The sequence below is a fragment of the Drosophila subpulchrella genome, chromosome X, assembly GCF_014743375.2.
Source record: "Drosophila subpulchrella strain 33 F10 #4 breed RU33 chromosome X, RU_Dsub_v1.1 Primary Assembly, whole genome shotgun sequence".
In the NCBI taxonomy this organism is placed as follows: domain Eukaryota; kingdom Metazoa; phylum Arthropoda; class Insecta; order Diptera; family Drosophilidae; genus Drosophila; species Drosophila subpulchrella.
In genome coordinates, this window is record NC_050613.1 from 5,431,671 (window position 1) to 5,451,954 (window position 20,284).

At 38.1% G+C, this 20,284-nt stretch overlaps 1 protein-coding gene across 5 annotated transcripts in view; it reads left to right on the forward strand.

Annotated features, from left to right (window-relative positions):
- LOC119556215 overlaps window positions 1-20,284 on the forward strand; it is a 94,501-nt gene that overhangs the window by 28,088 nt on the left and 46,129 nt on the right. For all 5 annotated transcript variants that reach the window (XR_005219965.1, XM_037868196.1, XM_037868195.1 and 2 more), the window contains exon 3: window positions 12,171-12,420. Coding sequence is in view for 4 of the 5 variants with exons in the window: in XM_037868196.1 (XP_037724124.1) it covers window positions 12,279-12,420 (142 nt within the window). In the remaining variant the exon portion in view is untranslated. The remainder of the gene's footprint in view (window positions 1-12,170; window positions 12,421-20,284) is intronic.

Here is a 20,284-nt window from a genome sequence, read left to right on the forward strand (position 1 = left end):
GGTAAATATTTTTATTATATGTATAAAGATACACTGGTAAAATAAAGGAATATTACAATTAAAACATGAAAATATCATATTATATACAAAACATTATAATTTAATTAGTATACATTAATATATAAATTAAGATTTTAAGCACTTCAAATTTACGATGTTACTCATATTTAGGTACATCAGGATTTTTAACATTTATTATGCCAATAATAAAGAAATTACACATTAAAATCGAAGTAAAAAATTAAATTAACAATAATTTTAACATTTTATTTTATAAAAATTATAGCGGTAAATGTGAAATTAAGTTACCTGTTATGTGGCTTAGATTTTCAAAAATATTCACAAATCTTAAATACGTTACCTATGTATTTACATTGTAAAAGTTGTTTAAAAAAGAAGCTGTCTGTTTTAAGAAATTTGAATATATTGCGGTCATAACCTTCCTTTTTTTGGATTAGTTAATTTAATTTAGAGTAACCTTATGTTTGACTCCATGAATAATATCAATTTCCACTGTTAGATAATAATCTTGGTATCGATTTGAGTCAATCGATTGCAATGTAATTTTGCGCGGTGTACGTATCTGTCCGCTGTTAGTATTTACTCAAACAGAAACTTTTCCGCCCAAAAACAGTCCCCTATGCCACTGTTGCTTTCTCTTTCGCCGCACCATCGGCCGTCTCTTTCGCGTCCTGTCGCCTTGTCCCTGCGTTGGGGAAAGCAGCTCACTTGGGAGTTGTTTCATGTTTTTAAGTTCACTTTAAGTAGCTAAAAGTTAGTTTTTATGCTTGGCGCACGCAGAACTTGGCTATCAGTTGATAAATGGCTGGCGAGGCTTTAAAGACTCTATTCGCCAGAACCCGCTCCTTTTATCCCCCCGCTCCCCTTGCCAGCATTCTTTTGGTTTTAATGAAACATTCGTCGTGCCAAGACGCCTGAATTAGCCAAAAACTCGAACCAAGTGCTAAGCCACCAAAATGGCAATGGCATAACTATACAAAGACAGCTGTGGGCGAAAAAATAGCACACAAGAGGAATAGGTTTGGTTACATATATCAATTTCCCGTTCTTTTCAATCTCATTAAATAATCAAATATTTAAGCTCTTCTGTTAAGAAGAACACACGTTTTTGTCCTCGGGGTTCGAAGATCAAGTCCTGCCCAAAACATTTTACTTTATTTTTTTTCTAATTAGTAAATACAATATATTTTTCAATACAATATTATATGTATATCCCCCCCCCCAATAATAAAACAATCGATAGGATTATCGATACTAATGATAGCTTTAAAATAAAGTATTTTTGGCATATTTCTTATAAACTTTAATCCTTAAGGATTTTTTTTATTTTATTCTATTCAGTAAAGTAATAATTTTAACTGAAATAAATTGTTCTCATCAATACCTATCGATTGGCTTACAAAAAAGTTTGCCACGCCCACTTTAACGCCCACAAACTTCAAAAAAGTCGTAAATATGAACGCGGATAATATACTTTTAGTCCATTTTTAAATTTTTAGATCATGCATGACCTAAAATGTTGTCCATCAATTCTGGGTGCAGAATAATAAATATATAAAATACTGTCAACACTGTATCATATACATTTTTATATAACATCACCATGTATGCATGCACTCGCATCACATACATAAATATACCGACTCCTTATGCCGAGCATAGTAAGGAAAAAGTTGTAGCAATTGGTATGTATTTATGAATATATATTCAAAAACAAGGAAGAACGCTATGGTCGAGTACCTCGACTATCAGATACCCGTTACTCACCTAAAGGGACCAAAGGGAAATGGAGATATGCAAGCAGCAAAGCGAGATTTAAATGCGCCACCTACCGGCGGAAGACAGATTTAAGCATTGTGGGTGTTAGGGTAGGCGTGGCAAATTTTTTTTTGGATCAATCGATAGGCATTGACGAGACCAATACATTTCAGTTAAAATTTTTAATCTAGCATATAAATTGTGGGCGCCACAGGCTTGGGCGGTTTGTGGGCGTTAGAGTGGGCGTGGCACATTCGCATAACAAACTTGCGCTGCGTACAAGGCTACGGAATCTAAATCTGAAATCCCAATACTCTATCTTTGATAGTTTCCGAGATATCCGCGTTCATACTTACGATTTTTTGACGTTTGTGGGCGGTTTGTGGGCGTTAAAGTGGGCGTGGCAAACTTTTTTTTAAGTCAATCGATAGGTATTGATGAGAACAATTCATTTCAGTTTAAATTTTTACTCTAGCATCAAAACTGTAGGAGCCACAGTTTTGGGCGGTTTGTGGGCGTTAGAGTGGGCGTGGCACTCTACTGAAACAAACTTGCGCTGCGTAAGAAGCTCAGGAATCTGCTCGCCAAATCTCAATAGCCTAGCTCTAATAGTTTCCAAGATCTCAGCGTTCATCCGGACAGACGGACAGACGGACAGACGGACATGGCTAGATCGACTCGGCTAGTGATCCTGATCAAGAATATATATACTTTATGGGGTCGGAAACGCTTCCTTCTGCCTGTTACATACTTTCCGACGAATCTAGTATACCCTTTTACTCTACGAGTAACGGGTATAACAAGTGTGCAAAAAAGTAATTTCTTTTATGAAATGTTTTTCCTTCTGTTGAAGCTATTGCGAAAAGTTCCAGAAACATGTTTGCTTAGCAATAGAGCAAATATAATTGGTCTTGACTTAAGATCCCGCCCCGGGGACTTACTAATCAATTCATCCATTTTGTTAGTTTAGCTTTGAGAAATAAAATAAGAAAATGTAGAAAGTCAAACTTAAGTTCGCATCATGAGATTTGCTTTCTTTTAAGTACAAATTAGTTTTAAATTTGATTGGTTCACTTTTGCGTCTGGAGTTTCATTGCAGCGATTTATTAAAAATATTATCAAATCAGCGTATGATTATATAGTTGCCTATTTATATTTATTGGTACATACATAGATGATCTGATAACTTAACGCAATATTTTAAAACTATTATACTATTCTTCTATTAAGGATATTATCAAAACAACTTATGATTATATGTATAATAATATTTATATTTATTTGCATATAGATTTTCTAATATCCTAACGCAATATTTTAAAGTTATGATACTATTTAATAGTGAAAGACCCAGGATTAAAGCAACTTCCTTATACCTACTTGCTCTTCCTTCATTCCTTGAATATTCTGTTACTACTTCCTTCCGCCGATCGTGAGTGCTCATGCATATGCATTCTGAAAACTTATAATCCTGTAGGAAACGTTCTCAACATATTGAGATTATCCTTTCAAACTGTGCCAGACTTTGCCCTCCTTTTTGCACCCCACTCGTTATCCCTTTTCTTGATGTTGCCTTTTGAGCTTTGCAACTTGACTGGCTTTGGTTGTTGTTATTCAGGGCGTTTGCTGTTCCTTATAGAAAATTTAGCTTAAGTCAGTGGCAAGCCAGAAAAAGCAGAGCAGCAGCAAATCAAAGCGACGAAAGCCCTCTGCCTGGATGGGGAAAATAAAATAAAACAAAATAAGATAAAGTAAAATTCAAGTAAAATACGGCAAGACAAAGTCGAAGGAAATCTCGAATTCAGCAGGAGCCAAGGCAACAGACAGAAACAAAAATATATACCCAGAAATATGTTTGCAAGGGTGCCGCAGCGACTGACATATTTATTACACTGTCTAACAGGAGCTTGATATATGAACTGTTCCATTTAATCATATTGCATTTGTCAGTCACAAATTGATTGTCTCCAATCTCCAGATCTCCAGAAAATTTATGAACGACTCCTCGCATTTTCGGCGATGAGTGACAAACGGAATATGGAGAAAATGACACATGAAATGCCAGGAATATCTTGGCCCTAATGAAATCAAATCAATCATGATTTTGAGGTTTGGCCCTCCGAGCATTCCGTCCCTTCGTCCTTTTGCTCAGCCTGCCTGCTATAAATACAAATTGGATAAAACTGCAGTGCGTGCCAAAAAATAAAGGGACCCGCCCCGAAAAAAAGAAAATAAAGCGAAAAAAGAGATCAGATTAAGACACTGGAATGTGAAACGTGGCCAATATGTTGTCGTCCCTTTGGCCCATTGAGGTTGGGAATTTCTGCAAGCTGGCTAAATAACAACAACATCACTCGCTTAATCTGGACAATCCTGGCAGATGGAAGACGATGGGACGGGGACGGGGCCAGGCCACTAATTAAAGTGCCTAATGTGCCTACTGTGCCTGCAGCCCATTCTGTTTGGCAAAGAAAATTTCGAAATTTTACAAATTAATTTCGTGTTTGAAGCAAATTCGTAAACAAGTCCTAATGTGCACTAAAGCGTGTGTTCCCAAGGCCGTGGAGTGGGCGGGCATTGCCCAACCACCCATCTAATAATGTTGGGCGCCCGCCAGACATGAATTTAGCATTTATCTAGCGCCACTTGAACAGCGCCGTCGACGCAGGCCGACAATGAAGATGAAGATGGCGGCGCAGAATTTGTGGTGGGTGTTCCGGGGATGGTTTGGGGTGGTTCAGTGGTGTTCTAGGGTGGTCCCGGGTGGGTAGTGGTGGCAGGCTAATTTCAACGCCTCTTAAGCGCACAGTGGTCGCGAAGCCCGGCCCTCGAGTGCGCCCCAAAAGTCAAGGAGTGCCTAAAGAGCCACTGCAAGTAAAACTTTAACACTGCCGAAGGTGAGCATAGCTCAAGGTGAGCTTTGGTTCTAGGCGATGGGAAAGTGTCGCACATTTGTGGATGCCACTTAAGACGATTTGGCCTGGCTTAACTTACTCAGAAGTAAGCTTTAAAGTGCCCATTTTCGGCTTACTGCACACGTAAACTCATACTTGGCAGCTAATCTTAAATACATGTATTTTTTAAAAACCTTTTTTTCCATACGAACATTATTCATGATACTCCTTTTAACTTGTGATCTTAAATTGATTTATGGTTATGAATAAATTACATTTAAAAAACAAACCTAAAGTTGTTTATAACTCTTATAGTTTTTATGATACTTGGTTTTAAATATAATGTTTGTTCAAATTTTGTGGTTTTCAATTGACTTACAGCTATGTTTTTATATATTATATTTAAAAATCACACTTAAAGTTACTTATTCCTTATATATTTTGTAAATTACTTTGTTTTAAATTTATACTTTGTTCAAGTTATATGATCTTTAATTGATTAACAGCTATGCATATATTTTATTTAAAAATAACCCCAAAGGTTGTTATTACCTTTAATATTTTTTATGATAGTTAGTTTTAAAGACATTTATGTAATGCTATGCAACAAAATACATAATATACATAATACATAATAATTGTATCTTCCTCTTTACACAAAATGAACCAGAAATACTCTCCATACCGATATAATTTACAAATAAATTCTTTCTCATTAACAACTTGAGCAAATTATTTAGATCTCGCCACACGGTGCACTTAATTTCGGATCCATGGGCATGTCAACAGATTCTTCGTCTGGCTTTCATGGCCAGTAATTGTTGTTGCCGTTGTTACTTTATGTAGATGTGACGGGGCAGGTTTTGCCATTCTGCCAGGGCCATGTTCGAATTTGTTTCAATTCCGAGGACCCAGTCGTCAGCTCCTCGCAGCGACACGTACGAGGCATGAAGTCATGGCATCGGCATCCTGGCATCCCGGCATTCCGGCATCCTGGCATCATGAAGCTCGGGGAACGGCAGCCGCCTTTGGTGGCCAGTCAAGAGTGAAACAGCGCTGTTAATATAAAGTAGGTAATTGAGATGAAAAGCGGGGAAAAGCAGGTCCCCCTCGAACTTGTTCAAATTAATCAAGTACAGTGGACACGGAGCGTGTTTCTATTTTTCTTTGCCCTCACCGCTGACTCAGCAGTTTGGCTATAAAATCATGCGTGGCCCGCAGACAATGAATGCACATAAAAATAATAATTGGAATTGGAAATGAAAACAATTTTCATGGCACATGAGTTGGCGCAAAAAGTGCCCAAGAAGTTTATCCCCGGCCAACTGTTTACTGAAAAAAATCATTGGTATCCTCTAATTCCTTGTATGAAACACCCTATGTAGGCATATGTTTAGGATAATGATATAAATCATAAGTAAATAGACACCAGATTGCTCATATTTATATTCAAGATATTTTTTATCCATATCATAAACAAATAATTAATAAGATTTCGGTTATTTTCGGTTTAATACACTTACACACCAAGATAGAATACTACAATTTGAATTCAGTATTTTTTATTAAGTCCAGCTCGCTACTTGTAGAACTTTTCGCTCAGTGCCGGCTTGTTTGTCTCGGCCATAACTTCGTTTCCAATTGTGTGCAGGTGCTGGCCTCTGAACTTTGGCTCTTGCCAATTTTCCTTTGCCCGTTGTTTGGCTATTTCTTTGGATCGCCGAGCAACCTTTGACCTTATCGACTCTCGGCCGGGGCGCAATTATCACCCCAAGATGGCACACCAAATCGAGTGTGCTGCCAATATCGAATGGCCTGCGCAGAGTGGAGTCAGTGGAGTCCTTAATGCCCTTATCAGTGTCACCCACACACTCTCGCCCTCGTCCTCATCCGCATCCGCATCCGTATCCGCACCCTTTTGCATATGCATGAGGCCCCCAGGGCGGCCCACGCTGCGTATGCGTAATGTGCGTGTGCGTATGCGTAATGTGTCGCTCTGGTTTGTCGCCATTTTCGGCAAGTGGCCTGTCGCCAGCTGGCAACCTGAAGGAAACCCCGGCCGTATGCCGGAAAACGATTAGGGAACGGCTTAAATAATCGAGTTCCCCTCGATCATACCCGGCAGTTCTGGGGCAGTCGGATGGAAAAATGTAAATAGCTTGGGCCACACAACAAATACGTATCATGGCAATAATAAAAAAATTATTTTATTGGGGTGTTAAAAGAATTAACTCTTTTTGATAATTTTAATTGGCTTATGATGTTACTATAAAATTTAATTGTGTTTTTATACCCTTGCAGAGGGTAAAATGATTTCAGTCAGAAGTTTGCAACGCAGTGATGGAGACGTTTCCGACTCCATAAAGTATATATATTCTGGATCAGCATCACTTGACGAGTCGATTTAGCCATTTCCGTCCGTCCGTTTTTACGCAAGCTAATCTCTTAATTTTAAAGCTATCGGAATGAAACCTTCCCAAAAGACTTATTTCTATTGCAATGAGCCGGATCGTACAACTATATTCTATAGCCCCCATAGAAGGGATCAAAAAAAAAATAGTTTTTAAATGTAAAAAAATTATAACTTCGGTTTTTTTTTCACATATTTACTTCTGCTCTTGGGATTATCACTCTGTAAGTATTTTAGAACTAAAAAAAGAGTTCTTAAAAAATCGGTCGACTTTATTATATAGCTGCCATAGGAACGATCGGGTAATCGATGTCAAAACAATACAAGAAGCGTTATATTTCGTTTATTTACGGTAGTAAATTAAAATGGAACATTGTCTATATATTTCAGTAATAACTTTTAGTTTTCCTAAAATCGGAAAGCTCTGTACATGATGGTACGGTAACGACCTGCAAGGGTGTAGAAAGATCGGCTTGCCGAAGTTTGCATCCCATCTTGTTATTCATCTTTTTATCGTATCCTTTAGATACATTTTAATGCGGTTCTAAATCAGTATACATTTTGAAATCATTTTTTATATATTTCAAGCAACCCTGTGTTGATATTTAATATTCTTCCAGAGGGTATTCAAATGTTTTGTTATGTTGATGCACGTTTGAGTATTTTAGAGCTGTAACTGGGCTGAAAACTGTTGCTCCTACGTGCTCATATATAATTCCGAACTGCACCTAAGACAGGAGACCCCTGACCCCTTAACCCCTATCCCCCCATATCCAGATGCCCCGTTGTCCAAGGCGGGGCAGCAACACAATACAAAAACGTAAGCAATAAAATGAATTTTTATGCCGCATTTTCGCAATGCAGGATAACACACACACACACTCATACTGGGGCCGTCACCTCGGCAAAAAATATGTGTATGTTACCTTTGGTGGGTAACCCTTGGCCCAACAAAAAACCCCACACCCCAAACACCCACCCCCAGGATGCATTCCTGGAAACCAAAAGCGAAACGAACACATTTACACATGTAAGTGCATAAAAAATGTTTATGAATTTCAGTTTATGGCGCGTAAAACACGCCAATAAATGTACCAAGGCATTAAAAATGCCTTTCCCCAACGGCCACGCCCCCTTTTGGGGCCCACTCGTTGGACTTTGCCGCACTAATAAACAATCAGAAATGGGCATAAAGTATGGGGAATCGGGCAGGAATGGCAAAACGGCAAAGCGGCAAACGACAGCGGGGAGTTTCCCTCCTGTGTTTTTCCCCGCTTTTCCATACCATTTTTTCCTTCTTTTTTGCCAGAAGGTGTTAGTCGCCCCGCTGGCGCAGTTCTTGTGGCCGACCCCGACCACGCCCCCCGCCCCCGCCTCCAGGCCACCATGAATATTTATGCAAAACACACACACACATTTGGACTTCTGTTGCTCCTTGCCTGTCAGTCTGCGAGTCCTGAAGTCCTGAAGTCCTGGCTCCTTGGTGTTTCCTTATTGTTGGCTGCGTTATGCCAAGTGCGCTCTAATGCACTTTACGACACTTTATGGCAGTTTTCCGGGGGCTGAAATTATGGCAAATTGATGAGAATATACATATGTGGCTTGGCTCCGCGCTGGTGCGAAAGTTTTCGTTTGTTTGCCATTGAAAGTACCGCAGGCTGGTATTTTTATTCAACATCTGTATCTGTATCTGCTCGATCGCACATTGATTTCGATTTTGGAACATTGGAAAGTGGGCAAAAACAATTGGTATGCTGCGATTTCAATGGAACACTCTTTGTATCAAGGTACTAGAATTCCATATTTAAACTAAATAAATTTAAGCCTAAACATATGTGTATATAAATTGGGGAGGCTGAAATGTTCATTCAATATTTGTATCTGTGCCTGTATTTACTCGATCGCACTTTGATTTAGATTTTGCAACATAGGAAAGCAGGCTAAGCCAATTGGGCTGATGGGATTTCAATAAAACACCCTCAGTAACCTTTTTGTATTGTATTGGAGTTCCATATTAAAATTAACAAGAAATAAGCTAAAACGGACATACATATAAATTATTTTTAGTTCATTTTTAAATTTATTGAAAAAGGTTATTAACAATCATCTTAATTAATTTCTCCGTCATGAGTAATGGCATGGAAACGAATAAAAATCTGTCATTGTACAAACACTTAAGTCTTTGCTAATTCATGGCAAAAGGCTCCGTTTTTTATTGGAGAAATCAGAGCCTCCAGAAGACATTCCACCGATTGCCGGGCAAAATCCTTTGGAAAATTCAGTTGGAATTGAGCCCTTTTCCTGCCCACAAATGACACTAGGCATTTGCGACAATTGCACGCTTTTCCCCAGAATTTGGCCCAATGAAAGTACCGGGCAATGTCCCCCTTTTTGGCCGTGATCCCTGCTCGGGATTTTAGCGCCCTTTTGTCTCGATGCCTCCATGCAAATCGTGTGGGCGGGGCGGCAGTTTTTCCTCCATTTTGCTCCCTTTCAAGTGGCCTCAGTTTTCCCATTTTCCTTGCCCTTCCATTTGTTTGCTGGATGGCATGTTTTTTCTCCTTTTTTGAGTACTTAACGCCACGAAGAATCGCCTAAGACAACTGAAGCGCAAAAAATGCGAAAAACATGCAGAGAATAAAGTGGAAAATCGGGGCTAAAGAATGGCTAAATGGACGGTTGGGTGGCGGGGCGTGTAATCAAAGCGTTTGGATATCAAAGATTCGGAAATGGCAGAGTTATGCATAAATTTTGGACGCCGTCGCGACTGGCGATTCGAAGCAAAGTGGGACCTTTGCGGACCCGCCAAAATCAATACAGGAAACAAATTAGTTTCGCCTCAGAGGCAGCAGAGTATCAAAATAAAATTTTAACAGTCACATGAACAAAATAATACCACAAAACCAATTGAAACTACATCCTTATACCACATAGATTTCTTCACTGCGAAAAATATATCAGAAGTTACATTTTACATATAACAATTTATTTTAATCCTTGAACATCAAATTAAAACGTTATTTTTAAAATATACACAAAAGTGAAGTACTTAAAATCGCGATTTGATGGTATACATATGACGTTCATTTCAGTCACAAACTTTATTTGCGCAATCCACAATTTAAAAGCTTCCCCAAACGTGCAAAATGCAAAATTCAGCATTAGATAGTAATCCCATCCATTACGAGTAACAAAAGTAAGCAAAAAAAAAAAAAAAAGTTTTTAAGCACTAACTAATCTGGTTTCGTTAGAGATTATCCAAATTATTGTTTATTTTGGTCTCAAACTTTAGTTAAACAAACAAAATATTTGGAAGCAGACTCAAAGATTAAATACCCTTGCAGATAAAACCAAATCAGGAAAATAAAATCTTTGAAATAGGACCATTAAAAAAGTTGTATCCTAATAGCTGAAGAACTCAGGAATAGCTTGCGTAGAAACAGACAGAAGGATGGACGGGTCAGATATACAGACATACGGACAAACATACGGACAGACATACGGACAGACATACGGACAGACATACGGACAGATGGACGGACAGGCGGACATGGCTAGATCGAGTCGGCTGTAGTTGCTGATCAAGAATATATATACTTTATGAGGTCTCCTCCACTGCGTTAAAAACTCCAGAAGATTTAAAAAGCTCCTCAAGATTTAATTTCTAATAATGGGGGAAATTTTGGAATTCTTTTAAAAGAGGGAATCCTCTTAATTCAGACATTGACCATGATCATGAGCGAAAAAGATATCACTTGGATTGAGGCTCAGATGATCATGACACAATTGAGTAAGGCAATATTTAAATTAAATTGAGATTACGGACTTACGTAAGCTTTCTTTTTCCTGTTCGTTGTCCTCTCTTTTCGATTTTTCTTGGTGATCTGTCCTGTTTTTAAGCTGAACGCTGGCAGTACTGCCAAGGACCCTAAGTGACATTGTTTGTTGCCGCAGGACACGAACAGACACGAGAGCCTAATAATAGCCGCACATAAAATTTTATTAGCACGAGCGTAACAATTCAATTGGGTCATGCTTTATGGCGCCGCAGGGGCGGCGAGGGGGTGGTTCCCAGGGGTTCAGAGCCCGCAAAAAAAAGACAACACATTTGGGTCAGTCAGGTGCAGTCGGAGGCCCCAAAAAAAAGGGGAAAAAATGAGGTGAGTGTGTGCAGCATGTTCTCCTTTCATGTTTTCCAAGATTTTACTTTCATCATCACTTTAACGACAAGGAAAACCATTTCGGGCATTTTAATCTCTCCTTAATTTAAGCACTTACAATTGAAAAAATACATTATAATTTATCAATCATAATCAGGCTTAGATGGTCCATTCGTTCATGCCCGTAAAGTACTAAGCCTTAAATAATAATTTAATTGAGTTGTAAAATGTACTATGACAACAATGTTGAAATTCGTTAGGAATTAGTGCAACAAAGATTTCAAAAATAATTAAATTTTAAAATTCCATATCAACACCCCAGTTTCCTGCCGTCAGCACTCTTGATAATCCTTCACAAAATTCCAAACAAATTGCAATATATTTGTCTGCAATTTGCCAACACTTGATGGGATTATCATTTATTTTGGTGCTGACATTTCGCCAGCGGCGAAAACTCAATTTGAGGAAAAACTCATTTGTTGGCGCGACGAAAGGAGCGCAAAATTGTTTGAACAAACTCAAGCAATTGTCTTACACTCGCTCCAATTGGATTTCCGTTATGTCGCTTGTGCCATAGTCAAGGCCAAGAAAATAGCACGAGCACCCTATTTATTCTGTAAATTAATAAATAATTACTATTGTCAATTTAAATCTATAATTTCTTTAAGAAGGAAAATACAAAAACGTATTGTGACCTAAAAATAGTTTACATTGTATTAAAAACTGCAATATATATATATAAAGAGTGTGAACAAATAGATTGAAATTAAGTCAAAGTCCTTGGGAACTACCAGTTGTTCCTTGACTTGTCTTGTTTCTCTGGGTATTATTATTGTGGGCATGGCTGTGCTTATACGAGTATTGCTTCTTGTTCATGTTCTGGATCCTGGACTTATCCTTGCTCTTCTTCTTGACTATATTTTACAGTTACGTGTAAAGGACTCTTACTGCGAGCGGAGAGCGAGACGGAGAGGGAGCGAGCGGGCCAGAGGGAGACGGAGACAATAAGACTGAAGCTGGCAAACCTCACACAAAATGCGAAGAAGAAGAAGCAGTGGCGGGGCACAACAACCACAGCAGCGGCCACACGAACAGCAACAGCAACAAAATCAAAGGTTAATCCATGGCCCACGCTGTTCGCTGCTAATGTTGCTAATTGTTGGCCAAGCAGTTTACGGTAAGTGCCACAACATAGCCAAAGACACACACAAGTGCGTGACTACACTGGAAAAAAATCAAAGTTCCTTCTGTTATTAAATACATTATAATCTAGATTATTTTTACTTTTTAATAAGATCTAACCAAATTTATTGATAGGGTTCAAGAGCAAGTCCTTTAAAGCGTAGCATATGAAAATGAAAACAATATTTTAGTTGAAATTGGACTTATAAAATGTACACAGAAAAAACTATCTAAGAAAATTGTTCTTGAATTGAGAACATTGTTCTTGAATTGAGAACATTCGTTCTTAAAAACCGTGTAAGTAAATTTTGGTATCAATATAAGAACGAAATGGTGAGAAAAGAAAAGTTAAATTGGGCTTATTTAAAAACTTTTTGATAAGTATACACTCTGGACTGAACTAATAGTTTATTTAAATACCGCCAATTCAACTTGATTCGAGCAAAATAAAAATATTTTCAGCTTAAAAATGTCGTTCTATTTTTAAGAACATTTTCAACTCAGATGAGAACGTCAGAATTTTCTCTGTGTAGTAGTTCCTTTATCACTGCATTAAAATATACTAATACACGACCCAAAAAATGATCTTGAAGAAAATTAGCCAATGGCCTTATTCTTTTTCTGCCTGTGCAAGGCTGTAAGCATCTTCACACATGCGAGGAGTAACTTTTATTGGATGGGACATGGCCGTTGCCCCGTTCTCTGACCTCATTAGACGTTCATTTGTTTGCTTATTTATGCGGACACACTCACTCACACCAGGGGGCTGGGAGATATATCGGATATATGTTGGATCATCATCTATATGGCCATATGGCATTTGCGGACCTTTGTGTTACCAATTCCGCACACAAGTCGAATGCATTCATTTTCGCTTTTGGTCATAAAAATTCGAATCCTGTATGTATGTGTGTGTACATTGTACATGTGTGTGTACAGTGTACACTGTACATGTGAGTGTGCCCCAAATTGTAGGCCACACAAAGCCACGCACAAAGATGATATATGTATAGGGAAGGGGTGTTTGTGTGTTTCTGCCTTGGGTAGAGTTCTGTGTTCGGCTGCCTGTAATTAATTGACTCGAACTCACACATTTTTCGCATCGAGCGCAAAAACAAGTTGCAAACTTTTCGCCCAGACAAGGTTTTTTCCAGTTTTTGGCACAATATATTCTGCGGTGTGTGTGTGCCGTCAAGGTCGTGTGAAAGGGACGGCAGTTTCGCGGCATTTCCCTTCCACTTTTTTTGTACTATTATTATGTTTGTCGCATTTTGTGGCAGCCAGCCAAGTTGGTCAATATGGCACACAAACACAAAATACGAGAATCCCCCATAATACTATCCAATTTTTATACATAGCTGGCTTGTACCTATAGGCCTATTTATCGATATGCATAAGTATGTCCTTTTGTCGAGTTCAGTTGATGGAAATCGAAAAAGGCCTTAATGGTTCTCGATATCCATCGATTTGTCAGGGGCTTTCAGTGGTTTCATAAAATTAAAAGGTTTTCAAAGCAAATGAACATAAAAGTGGTTACTTACTTTAAAATAAAAAACACGTTAATGACATTTTTGACAAAGTTTTTAAAAATTTCTTATTGGGCTAATTAACCGAAACTCACATTTTAAGGGGTACAACAAAATTGATTTTATTTTAGGAATTTATTTAACACAAAAATAATAAAAGTTGTAAAATTGTGATTTTCATTCTAAATGGAATACTGGGAATTATATTTATTTTTTAACCTATTATATATAGTAAATATAGTATTATTTGCTTTCCCGATTTGCTGACTGCTTTATACTTTATACAAGAGTATAAATAGTGTTATTTTTTACATATAAAATTCCAAATCGCAATAGTCCTTTTAAAATAAAAATCACAAATAATTCTTATTTAAGATTCCTAGTTGTAAAGCGCACTTTCAAATAATTCTAGCAATTTTAGCTGACTCTAAAATCTTTAAATGAAATATATCACAAAGTCCATCTACACAAAAACACACTCAATTGCTATGCCATTATGGCTACGGTTTCCCCGGCTAATGGACACCAACCTCAGGACCGTGCCACGCCCCCAATCCGCCCGACATCTTGTGTGGCACCGCAGATGCGTTTTCCTAACTAGAGTAATTGATTGACGCCATTGGTCGAGCATTTACCAGCTGTCCTGTGGCTCTCGCACTAAGGAGGGGGCATCTTTTGATACGGATTCATTTAATTGCCCGAGCTGGCTGGACGTCGTTGCAGTAACTTCGAGCTGACAGCTTCGCCCACCTGCCCGGCGACAGGACATTACTCGGCTTTTAGTAACTGAAGCTGCAAAATGCCAAGGGTCGCTTTTTATAACCCGAAATCGTTTAGTAGCACAAGAATACAGGGCAAAAAGGTCACCAACAGAGCCGCAGGCACATATTATTTTGCCTAATTTATTTTTGGGATAATAATGTACGTAACCCAAGCGAGGGATACAGATTCAGATCGAAGGGGGGCTGTCGTCAGTCTATCGTAATTGTAAATTAATGCATGCAGAAAATGTGACCCGAGAAAATGGCGGCGACCGGAAGTCAACTCTCGCACACACACACACACACGATTACTAACCATGTGGTTGCCTTCACGCCGTGTGAGTCCCAGGGTAGGGTGGGGTATACATATATTAGCCGAAGGGTAACTAGGGATAACTAATAGGTGATATCCTAGATCCAGATTTGCATTGACCACTTACAGTATCGAAAACGAATTTCGGGAGCCGAATATCGACCAAAAATCTGTTACTTAAAAATAATCCTTTAATAATTGGTTCAGTTACATTTTTGGAATATGGTAAATCAACTCAGATTGTCTATATAGTCCATAGTTTCAAAGTTAATTTATAATGGACTTCTGTAATAATAATAACACCTCTTACTTTTTAAAATTTAATTTATTAACTGACTTTTTAAGTCCTTTCCCAAAAATGTCTATAAATTGATTTCTGTAAGCTTTCCTAATATGTTTTATTAGGGAAAGCTTGTTTATGAGCTTCAAGTAATAATTATAATATGAGATTCAGTAATGAGAATCGACGAGTCCATACCAATTTACAAATCTGATCAAGTTTCTTACGCAACCGCTGCCATTTCTTATATTTCGTTTATTTTATTTCGCTACGCCAATAATTGAATAATTTTGACATGAAAAATGGCCCAAAGGATGCGAGGAGGTCGGGAAAATCGGGGGATAAACCCCAAATTTATCGGGCCGAGGAATTTACCACACGTGGCAATCAAGCGGAAATATTCGGCAATGGAATGCTTGCATTCAAATGCGAAAATAAAAAATAAACAAAAGCCAGATTTAAATGTGAGGGAGCGAGAGAAATACATACATATAAATAAAATGCTCGGCGAGTGGAGAATTTTCATTTGATTTTGGTAAATCGAGTGGCAGCATTTTCTAGGTGTCCATGTGGCTGCAAAGTTTCGGTATTGGTATCTGGTATATATGGGTAGGGAAATGGGTATGGGTATATGGGTATGGCTCCTGCTGCCAGTGGGGATTGCGTTTATTTATTTGAAATTAGAAACTGCCAACTGTTCCCAAAAGTGGCCATTAATTAAGGGCCATTGGCCGCCCGCTGGGGCAGCTACTGGGGATTGCGTAATGACTGCAAAATGCTAACAAATAGCCAGTTGCCAGTTTTGAGTTACCATCTTGGAAAGGGGCGGCGGTCAGGGGGATTGAAATTGACTGAGTGGGACAAATGGTAGCTGGATTTGTAAATAATTGTCTCACCTTTTCCCCGGCACAGAAGACAATCAATTTGCGAGTTCCTATCGAATAACTGGAAGCTGGCTTATGTCATTCCCTAAATCAGCTGAAGATGTATGGCCCAGCAGATAAGAATGCTTTTCTGACAATGAGAAGAATGCTACCGCACCGTCTCGGAGTATTTCATGAGTTTTCTCAATTAATTTAAGTTAAATAAGTGTCTGAAATTCAAAACAACACTCCGAACTTGATGCTTTGAAAATGAATACGTTTATTTGCAATTTCTTTGAAATTATTGTAGTTAATTTACATTGTGCTTCTCTGGCTCTAACAGTAACTGACCTTAATACCAATACATGGCTGTGACGGCAATATGTGTAAATCCTTTGCATAGTCCTCTATTTAATATTTGGGCTTATATTTCGAAAGGAACATACATATCTGTTGCATTTCGCCAATTACATTTAAGTGCTTTAGCTAAATTTAACACTTATTTCGGTTTCCGTTTGAATGCACAATTAGCGAGTTCATAAGTGCCATTAAATGATTTATAAAATGAATATTTGAATTGCTGATTTCCTTTTACTATATTATGGTATTTCTAAATTTATGCCAAAAAACATGATTTTAAGTATTAATACCCGTTACTCGTAGAGTAAAAGGGTATACTAGACACACACTACCACAAACCGCCCATGCTAGAAAAAAAAAATTTTTTTTAACTGAAATGTATTAGTCACGGGAGTATCTATCGATTGACAAATAACGCTCAAGTCTGTCTGCCGGCCACATAACCATATATTGAGATCGCGGGTAGGTGGCGCATTACAATCTCGCTGCTTGCTGCTTGCATTTCTCCATCTCCCTTTGGTCCCTTTAGCTGAGTAACGGGTATCTGATAGTCGAGGTACTCGACTATAGCGTTCTTCCTTGTTTTTCCCGTTGTTATTCATACCGAAATATATTGTAATACTATTGCAATTAACACGCAATTCACTGATAACAATGAATAAAGTCCATAGAATCTAGATTCAAGTTAAATATTTGTAGTTCTCATTTTCATAAATTGCTGTTCTTAGACGAATTCATTTTAAATGTTATTGTAGTGTGCTTTAAGACTTCAAACTTTATTTTGAGTGTGCGCTATTTTTTGTAGTTTGGCCAAATACAGGCGTACAGCTAACATACCGACTCTTTTGACAGCCTGCTTCCCATGCTAACGATCCCTATCACTTTACATCAAAGAAAATGTAAATTCTGACCGATTTTCTAGGTTTGAATGTCAATAAATTGGAAAATAAACAACGAGCTCGACAAGGTATCACATTCCTGATTCCTACCATTTTTTGAATTTTGGCAGCCAAAGTACTGATTACATAGTGCGGAAAATGGGATTTTCTCATTAGCCAAATATATATACATATGTCAATGGATTGAAAACAAAACAAAGGGCTCAACGACGTATCACATTCCTGATTCCTACCATTTTTTGAATTATGGCAGACAAAATACTGATTACATAGTGCGGAAAATGGGATTTTCTCTTTATCCAAATATATATATATATGTCAATGGATCGAAAATTAAACAAAGAGCTCAAAGAGGTATCAAATTCCTGATTTCTACCATTTTTTGAATTATGGCAGCCAAAATACTGATTACATAGTGCGGAAAATGGGATTTTCTCATTAGCCAAATATATATACATATGTCAATGGATTGAAAACTAAACAAAGAGCTCAAAGAGGTATCAAATTCCTGATTTCTATAACTTTTTGAATTATGGCAGCCAAAATACTGATTATATTGTGCGGAAAATGGGATTTTCTCATTAGCCAAATATATATATGTATGTCAATGGATTGAAAATTAAACAAAGAGCTCAACGAGGTATCACATTCCTGATTCCCACCATTATGGCAGCCAAAAAAACTGATTTTGATCACTTAGTGCGGATAATGGGATTTTGCTTTTAGCCAAAAATTCGCCTTGATTATACTATAGTATTAATAAATCAAGCAATTTAAATGGATTTTGATTAAAAAGTACATTTTCTGAATTAAATTGAAGTTTGAAATAATAACTTTTGAAATTAATATGAATATATTCAGTTTTACCAATCCACTTTTGTATTGCTGGTTATTTTCGCAAACATTTTTCAGTCTGTGTGGATCTCGCACTTCTAAGATCCCCCCGACTCCTGCTAAAGACCCATTTTGAAGTCTTTGCACATCTAACACTCGTCCGTCCACTTTCTTGACCAAATTTAAAGAGATCTGGCCAATGTTTGTTTGAAGCACTTTTCATGCTCCTGTCACGGCCCGTCGCACTTGGCCATTTGCTCCAAATGTTAGTTGACCCAATTGTGGACGCCTGGGGATCCCGTTCCCCGGCGGAGGAAATGAGACCGGGCTAGCTGGCCATCTCCCTTGCTCTCGCCCGTTTCCCCCGGCCGCAAAACTTGGAGAAGTTGAGGGAATGCAATTGGGTTTGACTTTGGCTTTATTCAACATTAGCTAATTTGTGTGCGCTTCTTACGCAGGGATTTTTCTCCCATTGCCTTTAATTTCTGCATCTTGCACTTGGCTTTGTCGCCTTGTCCGCCGCTTTGCAGTGCCTTCTGCTTGTTTTGGCCATTCGAGCTAAGTGCCATCCTGAATTGTCCTGGCTGCTCCTGTTCCTGTTCCTGTTCCTGCTGCTCTGCTCCGGCTGTCTTGACACTGATTTCAATTATAAATTTGTTTTTGTTTTGTCTTCTGTGTACCATTTCCATTTCCCTAACATTCCCGATTCCTGTTGGGTTTTTTCTTTTCTTTTCTTTTTTTTTTTTTTTGTAGCATCAGTTTTTTTCCAAGCAGCGATTGCTTTCTCAATTGATGCCGCTGCCGGGAGCGTTTGTCTGGCTATCACTTTTAATCTAAGTTGGTAACAATGCTCGGGCCCCCTGTCCGCCAGCCACGCCCCTTTCTGTGTCCGCCGCCCACTTAACCCACGATATCCACCTGGCTGTCTTCCATTCAGCCAGGATGTGAGCTCTGCTCGGTGGCCTTCTACTTCCCTTCCAATGGGCATTAGCTTGTGTTTGCCTGGCTCTGCGGTTTGGCAAACACACTACACCAAATTATATTCAGCAAATATTTTTGCAACCGGAAGGAAAATGTTTGCTTACTTTGCAGAAAGTTTCTGCGGAAAAAACAATTTTCACAAATTTACCAAGCATTTTGGGAAACTTATAAGTTATGCGTATTTAATTAAAAAAGTACATTCAAAGAAAAATAGCTACAGCACCCTAATAATATTTATTTTACTTATCTAATGCCAACAATTAGTGTTAAACTAAGAGGTAACGATGGGACTAAGAGCCATAGCAGCTAAGGCCTTCGGCTGAACTTTAATAATATATATCTCATCCTAACGAATAATGTAAATATATTTCAAGTAATCCATCTCTTTTAAACAAGTTCTCAAGAACCGCATTCACATTCTGTTTTAGATCATTTTGATTGTCTCACCTTAATTTGTTGTGCTTTTGTCTAACTTTCTCTTCGGTGACTTTCTCTTTGCACTTACCTTTTCCAGTTTTTCCCTTTATAAAGATTTCTTTTTCTCGGTAATCCTGGCGTCTAAAGGTTTTTTAATCAGTTTAGATTAATCCTTTGGATTTTTTGAGGACAAAGGCTTGGTTTAAGTATATATATATAGAAAATGAATGGGTAAATAATTTTGAAGAAGCCATCTAAATAAATACTTTCTGATTTGGTTTTTAAATTGTATGACGCTTTAAAGACCCGTAAATATTCCCTTTTCATATTAAACACCTTTTCAGTTTCCATGGAAATATTCACCTAAGTATAACTTCATTTTATTACAGTTTTAGCATTTTCCACGAATTGTTTTGCTCCTCATTCTCCTCATTCGCATTCTCAGTTTCCCGCTGTCAGGTGCCCCCAACCACCACCTCGTTTTTTTCTAGACCAGATCTGAGTGAAAATGCAGTCAACCCTAATCAAATTTTCGCTGCAAATTGACAGTTTGCCTGCAGATTTTCATTTCGCGTTTTCATTCCACCCACTAAGCACGCACTGTAGCGGGGGGTCGAGGTCGAGG